This window comes from Idiotropiscis lumnitzeri, chromosome 3, assembly GCF_059441095.1.
Source record: "Idiotropiscis lumnitzeri isolate Australia: NSW breed Sydney's pygmy pipehorse chromosome 3, RoL_Ilum_1.0, whole genome shotgun sequence".
In the NCBI taxonomy this organism is placed as follows: domain Eukaryota; kingdom Metazoa; phylum Chordata; class Actinopteri; order Syngnathiformes; family Syngnathidae; genus Idiotropiscis; species Idiotropiscis lumnitzeri.
Window position 1 is genome coordinate 21,839,986 of NC_142393.1, and position 9,413 is coordinate 21,849,398.

Genomic DNA, 9,413 nt, shown 5'->3' on the forward strand with positions numbered 1-9,413 from the left:
GCGTGGGGTTTTGAGGATTAAGAATTAAATATGAAAAAGACGTTTATTCCACTTTTAACAACCACAGCAGGTTGACTTCACACAGAATATATTTGTTCCCAATCAACAGTTGCAAGTCCTTTGCCATTTGAAGCAGCCGCGGCTTGCTGCCTTTCTTGACGGCTTTAGGCTCCAGGTCATTTCTTGAATGTTCCAGTTCATTCTACGTCCCACAAGACCTCACAGGGAGATGTCAGGCAGCGGCGGCGCAGGTGCTTCCATTTTTTCCGAGAGGGTGGCGCTGGTGCCCTCTGTGTCACAGGCTCTGACGGCTGCTTCCGTGGCATCGCCGAGTCCAACGGCGCCGCCGCCCACCATCAAACGGTTAAGATGGAGCATGGTGGTTTTGGTTGGAATGGACCGACTGTTCTCCGTCAGTTGGTGCCGACAGTGGAACAGGATCAGGAAGCAGCGGTGAAACTGTCGAGTCAAACAAAGGCCATTATTTCCCCTGCACTGTCCAAAAAAAAGATGCAAAAAGTATACCTTTACGGGTCTAATGACTTGTCACTGCAGTGCTGTCAAGGCTGCATATGTGGACCCTTACAATTTGGAGAAGGGCAGTGGTCCTCAACCAGTGTGCCGCGGGAAATTATTAAATGTCAATTATTTTTGACCCAAAAAAAGTATTTTCTATTTAAAAAAAAAAAAAAAACAACTCTTAACTGTTTCTTCTATTGAAAAAAATGTTTCTGTTTACTTATCTATGCCAAGCCCGCATAGCAACAGATAGAACAACCAAATGCCCTCCCATCTCATCTCACCTGCTTGTTCATCAGGATGTAGATGACAGGATTGAAGACGGTGCTGCTCTTGGCGAGGATGGACGGGACCACGCTCGCCACTGGGCTGATGAGGCCCGGCTGACCAAACGTGGCCATCATGGCGATGACGCCATACGGCATCCAGCATAGGAGGAAGCAAACTACTGTGATGACAACCATGAACAGGATGTGGAACTCACGCCGCCTTGTCCGTCGAATTCGACCCACCTGACGACACAAGTGATGTCACATGACTAGGTTGTTTTCCTCAGCCACGTGCTTGGGTTACTTGTAGCCAAGATTGAGTTAATTGATTTTTGAGTCAGCAGATTAGGTTGAAGACTAGCTTTGTACAGGCTGAAAAACTGAAGCTGATCGGCACATTGGGCTTTTGCGTGGTGGGAGTGAGGAGTGGGGTTCAAAAACCCAGTCAAGAAGAAAGTAAATCTCAAGCCTGGATAAACATGGGTGGGCTATACATCAGGAAGTGCACTTTGTGTAAAAACTGTGCCAAATGTACCAGGCAAGTCTCTTGCACTGGCAACACCTGACAGGGGAAAGTTGCTTCTTCATCTTAGAAAACGTTGGGAATAAAATCAACAGTATTTTTAATCAGCTCTATACTGATAACATAGTAGTCCATTTTTTGGTAGCTTTAAATCAAAAGTAGTATTATAATAATCTGTGGATCAGTAAAATAGATTAGCTGGCTAGCAATGGCAACAGCACTTACTTGCTCATAATGTTGTTAGTAATTTGCATTTTGTAGAGTCACCTAACGTAACGGTTGTTTCTCCTTGCCAAGTTTTTTACTTTGATTTTAAAGCATTCATACTGTATTTTGATCTCTTCATTCATATTATACAGTGATGAAAAAGGATGCAAATCAGGGGATCGTATTATACTCAAGTACAGAGAAAAAAATGTTTTATAAGCGTGCTTTTGGGGACACATGTTATATTGGGGGTGAATTTACGGCACTTACAGTAAGTAAAGAAGTTAAATCTGAAGTTAAATATTTCAAATGTTACATTTGTATTTTTTTTTTTTCAGCTCAAGCGACTCTACTTTTATTTAGGTCCAGAGTGTGAATACTTTCGTTACCTCTGAGGTCTGATTGAGACTTTCAATAGCTGTATCCGATTGGCTGCTCAACTGTGGCGACCCACCTGTTTAACGGCATGCAGAAGGCGACCGTAGCAGTACGCCATGAGAAAGACGGGAAGACCGAGACAGAAGACAAACAGGCAGATGATGTAGGAATGAGAGCGAGACGTTCGCTCGGTCCACGTCACGGAGCAGCTCGTTCCCGCGCCCTCCAGCCCATAGCTGCTCCATCCCAGCAAGGGGGGCAGCGTCCACGCCAGTGAGTAGAGCCAAGCCCCGCATACCGCGAGTAGAGGCTTCCTGTAGTCCACGCTCTGCTTGTTGTGCACCAACAGGGTGCTGTATCGCTCGTAGGACAGCAGGGCGAGAGACACCAGAGACACAATACCTAGTGGCAGATGCAAATCACTTAGGGCAGTGGTCCCCAAACTTTTTTTTGAAGCTGGCATTCATAAATTCTTAGATGTTAGGATTATCTTTTTTTTATTATTGTTCTTCTCTCTTTTGACGTTTGCGGTACATGCGTACATATTAGATTCTGGGTCAGTTTTGCCACAAGCCAAGAATATGATCACCTCTACCTCAATCTTGTCTATTTTATATCACACCCTAAAACTGTTTGGTTAAATTGATCAAAACAATTGGTTACATTTGACCAATATATTTTAGTTGGTTTAGTTTAAATATCAAATCTGGAACGGCACTGTTTTAAACCAATCGATTGATGTTAGGACCAACCGATACAAATTGGTCATTTTGACCAATATCTTGGTCAATTTTCAATTTTGGAATGTTGGAGTAAACCGGAGGACCCAGAAAAAACCCAACATGCAAACTCTACACAGGAAAGCCTGAGCCCGGATTGGAACCCTGAACCTCTATACTGTCAGGCAGATGTGCTAACCAGTCCAAAACCTCAACATACGAGACTATATATTTGGGGAACTTTCCCAAATATATAGTTGACATAAGAATAGTAAGAATACCAGCATGTGAATGAGAATATACAAATGCAAATTAGTAATCAGTCTAATTCACTGACTTTTGCATAAACATATTTTAACCATCAAAATTAGCAGCCAGGCTCTGATTCACACTTGGTGTGATTGCAGCCTTACAGATTACAATATTTTCACCTTTTGACACATAGCGGATGAAAGTGATCATAACTTTTGAAGGGCTGTGGGTAATAATAATTATTATAAAAATGTTAATTATAATTATTATTATTCATATGGTAGAAATGGTCAAACTGACCTCGTCAAAAGAATGTCTGTTTAAAATTGTGTTACTTAATGTGGGTCATCTAGTAGCCTAGTCAGCCTCAAATTGACTTGTTTCCATTTTACCCGAAAAAGCACCTTATTCGTAAAGGAATGTTCCTATAACTAACACTAATACTTGGACTAACACTTCAATCTCCTGCACACATGGACTCCAGCGAGTCCATTTCTGCTTCTGCCATGTAGACCGTGCACCTTTCATGCACTCAATATAAATGGAATGAGAGGATGCACTTCCATTTGAAAGCAAGTTAGCTGTGTTCACTCCCATAATGGCGCAAATGCCAATTTCTAACTAGCGTGTGAAAAAAGGGCCTTGAACGTTAAGTTTGTAGTTCCATTTTTTGTGTGATGTTTGTGCCTGCAAGTGTATGCCAAATGATTAAAATCATTTCAGTCACATAAACCTATTATCTCTGATTGTTTTTTTTCCTTGGATGCAATGATTCTTGTTCACTAAATTAGAGGCACAAGCTAAAGCCGGAGGTGGTGGAGTTTTTCTCTGATCATATCACCTTCCTAAAATAATGGCCTAAAGACATATTTTGACCTAAAGAAAAAAAAACCTCATGATTTTGGCTACCTCGGCTAAAATCAGATACATACGGTGATTCAATTCTACCCTAAAATGAAATCATCAAAATATTAATCCGTATTAATAAAAAATATATTTTTTTTTTAAAAAGTACAAATCACTATTGAGTGTTTGGGGGAAAATATTTTAGGAAAGTGACAATAATCAACTGTACTACTGTTAAGTCATAAAGACTGATTTAACAAATATAGGAGAAAGTGGTTGTGCGTCCGTGTGTCTTTTCAGTAAAATGCATCAAATTTCCCGTGTAAAGTATGACAAATGGGCAATTTATTTGATTGCTGTTCAAATGATAAAACAAGTCATATTTGACCTGAACCGTATATAAGAGAGGTGAGTACATTTTTGACACCACTGTTTTACATTTACATTAAAAAAAACTGTGTCAAATTATCAAAATGGGCATTGTTAACAGATTAAATTGATATATTTATGGATAAATTTACTTTTCTGCACTACCGACTTCTACTTAAGTAAAGGAGTTGAATGACTTCTCCCAGCCTTTTCTTAAGCTCATCTACTGGTATTTCTCAAGTAGTTAGTTAGTTTGAGCCGAGTACTTTTGCCAGGTCCGCACTCACCAAAGCAGGAGTTGATGAAGCCGTACCACAAACAGCCCATCCGGCCGAACAACCACCGGGAGCGCAGACTGGACGCGAAGCTCAGCGTGGTTCCGCACGCGCACACCAGCATGTCGCTGACGCTGATGTTGAGCAGCAGCATGTTGACGGGCGTCCGCAGCGTCTTGAATCTGCAGAACAGAACCAGCACCAGCAGGTTGTTGAAGAAGCCGAACACCATGATGGAACCCAGGAAGAGCGACACCACGCGGTGACCGCCGCGCGTCAACTGCTCCCGTGGCGTGTCGCTCCACCAGTCATGCCCGGAGGGCCCCACGCCGGAGGTTCGGTTCATGGCCGTCCCATCCGAAAACATGACAGAGATGTGGGCTCGACTGTGCGCCTGTGATTGAGGAACACGGCGCCTGCGTCACTCACTGAACATCCTCCGTGTGCTCCTGACAGCTTCGACTGTCTCCGAGCGAGCCAACGTGCGCTTAAATGCTGTCATGGTTGGAAGACACAGGTGTCAAACTCTAGGCCAGGGGACCAGATAGGAACCCGCCACATCATTTTATGTGGCCCACTTAAGTACATTATGTGCGTGTACTTCATGTCTCTTACTAGAATCTGAACCAAAACGGCAATTTGTCTTCACTTTTACATTACATTTTACAATTCCAAATTTGAACTTGTTTTTTGTTTTGATTTGTTTTTTATTTTTGTTTTGTTTTTAATAATCAGTGCTTTTAGTGGGTCAGAACAGAGAACCAGCACTTCTCAGGTTTAACCTTTCGCACACGGGCACTTTTTACATACAGGGACTTCACATGAGTCCACAGTACCCACCCTTGTTCAATTTCTTTCTTTCTCTTTGTTCTACTCATACAACTTCTTCGCTAATTCAAATTACAAAACAATAATCGAGGATTTTTTTCTTCCTCCGGTAATAGTTGAAGCTGTAAACATAGGCATAACGTAACACGCCGCCAACGCAAAGGATCATTTAAAAAGAAAATCTTACAAAATAATACATTGTCGCCAATGCAATAGCCTTAATTGGCTTTCATTTTGAAGCTGGCCCGGCGGGTCATGTGCCAGCAGACTTCTCAGTCGTCACTGATGGACGCCTGTTCTGCTGACGACCGACAGAAACATGCTTCTTGTGGCTCGTGCATTTGTTTGCAGGGCTGAATACAAGCTTCCATTGTTTCCTTTTTCCAACTCTCCAGAATGAGAACATAACATAAACTGAGAGAGGTAACATCATCTGTGATTGAGTTCTTGATTAGTTGATTAATTGAATTATTCCTCTGTAATTTCTAAGATAAAACAGAAACGATATGAAGTCAGGGAGAATGGGGCCTAATACAGAACGTCACATGACCAAACCAGAAAACAGGTTGGTGGACTTGCTGTGTGGGCTGTATATGGGCTTATACACATAATTTTTGTATTGCACTTTCTCTCTTAATACATGTACGTGTGAGTGTGTCAAGTTTCAGAAACACACAATTGAATCTTCAATAAATCTGACCCGTCAAGCTCATCGTGACTGGGTCTTGTGAAGCTACGGCACCTTCCCCTTGGGTGTCATGTTTGTGCCGAGATTTCCACAATCAAAATATCAACGTGAAGGTCAACCTGGACTAGGAACCCCTGGCCTCAGCTGATGTGGTTGATCACCAGCTGAGGACTCGTCACCATCTTCCTCATTATCATCATCATCAGCAGCAGCAACAGGATGAATGTGTAAAGAGCTTTTTTTAAGGTGTGAACATCCGCAGGCAACTGTCAGGGCGTCGTCTTTCATTTGACTTCTACTTTGAAATATTGAAAACATGAAGTAAAGTGATCAACCTGATCAACAGTTGTCAGACATGGTTGCCATCATGTCGCATCAAAACGTATGCGCTGGAAAATTTTAACCGAGCTGCATTACCATAAAAAGTAACACCCCAAAATAAACCAACCCCCCCCCCCCAAGTAGTTCATTAGACTCTGTGGGTCAAAAGTAAGTAGTGGGTACTACTCTTAAAGTGCACAAACAAATGAGCATGATAATACTATAAACAAACATTATTCCTTTGAAAAGAACACATGATGACATATTTACATGTTACTTCAGTGACATTGAAGCTCAACCAAGGAGACACAAAACCAAGGAAGAATCAGATGTCACTGCTTTGCTTTGGTTTGGGTCAGTGATCACATGACCAATCTAGAAATGGTAATTATTATTATGGCACTCTTCAAGCTAAGTCTGGGTCAGGTGGGAACCAGTGCCAATTTTTTTTCTGATGGTGCCTCGATGATTTCCCCCGACATGAAAGACTCCTGAAAGACAAAATGTCAAAATCCTTGTGAGTGACAGGCAACACACACTAAAAACAAGGACATTTTTAATCAACTCCCAACTGCAATTCACCTAATACCGTTTTTTTTTTTTACTCTTCCCGTGATGTGCTAAAATGTCATAAGATGGCACCAAAGCTACTGTTGCTGTTTTTCTTTTTAACTCAAATTGATGTTTTATGTAATGTTGCAAGTTGAGATAACTAAGTGAACTTAATGAATTTACTATTTTTTTTTAAATAAAATAAAATAAATAACTGTTATTGTCACCTACATGCAACATGAAACGCAAATGCATCCTGGTGGTAGACATATTCTATGCACATTTACCATAACACCAAACCATGACTCACTGTTTTAGTTATAGTGTATACGTATGTACATGTTGAACCTTTTGAGTTGCCGTATTAAAAAATTATTGTATTAATGAACTAAAATATACATTTGAATGAGGCGATTAAAAACAGTAAAAAAAAAATATTTTTTTAGAACAGATATAAAATGTGCGATTAATTGCGAGTGAAGTTTGGAAATCATGTGAATACAATTAAGTATTTTAAATGAATAACAGCCCTGATTTAAACCCATTGTTAACTCGAACACAAAACCAAATTTCGAGAGTAAAATATTTAGAAAATAGTCCGCATGCAAGTGTCTGTGAACCTACGTGTGCCTTTAATTGTAGATTGAGACTTGTCTGTCTGTATACTGTAAAAATTGATTTATATCATAAATAAACATAAAAACGGCTCTTTCGTAATTCTCAACATGGCTACATCTTGATGCCCCCGTGCATTTTTTTTTTTTTTAAATCTAGTAGATATGCAAACAGGTTTTCCACTTTTGGTCGCTAATGTGAACATCTGGGATATTCCTCCAAGCAATGATGTCAACCAGCTGTCAATCACCTTGTCATAGATGACTTTGACAATGAGGGAACAGCTCGGGCACGTGGCCACGTCCTCGCCATTTTCGAGCTCCTCCTGTCAACACAACGCATAAAACATTCAGAAATAAACAGCAATGAATACAAATGTTGCAGAGTTGCTGTAATTTTCAGCGGGGGGAATCAGGAATTTAATAAATTGAAGGTTGTCAAGTTAGAATCCTGATTTTCTCTCAAGTACAGTTGTCTATGATAACCCTCAATAACATTGCTAACTGCAACGCAATTGAGAGGATGCCCACTACATTGGCTGTGCATTTTGTGAATTAATCTTGATGATTTTATGGGTTAATTAACATGATGTACTGTACTCATGTTTGATCTGCAAACATCACATGCAAATGTATTCACATATCTATCGAATAAGTGAGGTTCAAAATAAGATGGAGCTATCACAAATGTACTTTCCATTTTATCAACATGTTAACAACTTGTAATGTGATGCAGATTTTTTTTCAGCCTCTTGTAAGAGGTTTGTCAAAAGTAAAATATTTAATAGAGCATTCGAGTTGTTTAGCTAGGTTACCTATTTATATCTGTTCGTGACATTGGTGTATACGTGGTAGTAGACGTAAATTTATTTCAGTACCATCATCAGGACGTTTTATCAGCTAAGCCAAACGGACAAAACAGTCATAAAATGAAGCAACGTGTTCGCTCATTTGGGTGACTCACTTTGCTTATGGCGAACTTGTCTCCACATGGACACGGAAAGTAATATGTTTCGGTGTCTTCGTCGTATTCGAAGTCTTCGATCTCAACTTCGTCATGAAAAACAGACATTTTCGCAAAGAAAAGCACTCAGAAATGTGGATTGAGACGACAAACACACATTTTGCGTAAAGCACTCGGGCGACAATTGATGACGTCTGCAGTTGTCTCAGACATATGACGCATCCAGCATAAGCACCCCCTTGAGCGGTTTGGCTCAAGATGGAATACGTAAATGCATCTTCCATGTTGAATGTGTCAGAGTTGCAAACACAATGGACACACTCTCACTAATATAGCTAGGTATAAAAGATAGACATGAAAACCATTTTCTATCTATCTATCTATCTATCTATCTATCTATCTATCTATCTATCTATCTATCTATCTATCTATCTATCTATCTATCTATCTATCTATCTATCTATCTATCTATCTATCTATCTATCTATCTATCTATCTATCCCTATGCACCTAAACATTTATTATAATCACAACACCGTAAATGAGAAAACAATAGAATAAAATTTACTAATTTTGACGCTAGAGGGAGACAAAGTCCAAACGGATTAGACTGCTCTCGTGGGCAGTGAGTTACAAATTTTCGTGTCTACGTGTTGCTTGTGCACATTAAAAAAACAATTCTCATTGCTTTGAATACTTGCAAAAAGTTTGTAACAACCATGCAGATGATTATGTCCAAGTCTCTGATGTTTCCAACATAATCAATGTCATGTTGATCAAAATGTATGATAATGGGTCTCTGCTGAAGTGTCTCACACCTAGTAAAGTCTTTTACATGCACTATGGTTGAACAAGTTGTCAAATATATTCCAATTAAACTTGTTACCCAGGAAAATCTTGGCTTTTTCGAATGAAGGGAAGCGTGTCCAGCATTAAGGAGCAAGAAGTAAGAAGATTGCATGTTGCATGCATGTGTAACGTGAGGGTTGAACCTTATACATGTAAAATTTTCCCTTAGGAGATTGTGCCATGTTGACATTTGTACTACTATTTTATTAGTTTATCTGTACGATGTAATCCTATTTTTTT

At 40.0% G+C, this 9,413-nt stretch overlaps 2 protein-coding genes across 2 annotated transcripts; both read right to left on the reverse strand.

Moving 5' to 3' along the window:
* Positions 1-29: 29 nt before the first annotated feature.
* LOC148340373 (opsin-3-like) lies at positions 30-5,009 on the reverse strand. The gene is made up of 4 exons (XM_088290101.1): positions 4,370-5,009; positions 1,973-2,298; positions 804-1,031; positions 30-459 (listed from the first exon to the last, which is right to left on the reverse strand). The coding sequence occupies exons 1-4, from the start codon at positions 4,722-4,724 to the stop codon at positions 220-222; spliced, it is 1,149 nt and encodes a 382-aa protein (XP_088146227.1). The 5' UTR covers positions 4,725-5,009; the 3' UTR covers positions 30-219.
* A 1,403-nt stretch (positions 5,010-6,412) lies between these two features.
* On the reverse strand, positions 6,413-8,533 carry dph3 (diphthamide biosynthesis 3). The gene is made up of 3 exons (XM_088291356.1): positions 8,325-8,533; positions 7,612-7,686; positions 6,413-6,685 (listed from the first exon to the last, which is right to left on the reverse strand). Exons 1-3 carry the CDS (start codon positions 8,430-8,432, stop codon positions 6,617-6,619), a joined length of 252 nt encoding a protein of 83 aa, XP_088147482.1. The 5' UTR covers positions 8,433-8,533; the 3' UTR covers positions 6,413-6,616.
* Positions 8,534-9,413: the final 880 nt, after the last annotated feature.

What these genes read in the sequence shown, in the direction of transcription:
- LOC148340373 (XM_088290101.1), bottom strand. Translation starts at nt 4,724, where the DNA reads ATGTTTTCGGATGGGACGGCCATGAACCGAACCTCCGGCGTGGGGCCC. An exon ending in CTTCATCAACTCCTGCTTTG is followed by an intron (nt 2,299 to 4,369) that starts GTGAGTGCGGAC and finishes ATCTGCCACTAG; the next exon opens with GTATTGTGTCTCTGGTGTCT. An exon ending in ACATCCTGATGAACAAGCAG is followed by an intron (nt 460 to 803) that starts GTGAGATGAGAT and finishes TTGACTCGACAG; the next exon opens with TTTCACCGCTGCTTCCTGAT.
- dph3 (XM_088291356.1), bottom strand. Translation starts at nt 8,432, where the DNA reads ATGTCTGTTTTTCATGACGAAGTTGAGATCGAAGACTTCGAATACGAC. An exon ending in ACAAGTTCGCCATAAGCAAA is followed by an intron (nt 7,687 to 8,324) that starts GTGAGTCACCCA and finishes TTGTGTTGACAG; the next exon opens with GAGGAGCTCGAAAATGGCGA. An exon ending in TCAAAGTCATCTATGACAAG is followed by an intron (nt 6,686 to 7,611) that starts GTGATTGACAGC and finishes TTTGTCTTTCAG; the next exon opens with GAGTCTTTCATGTCGGGGGA.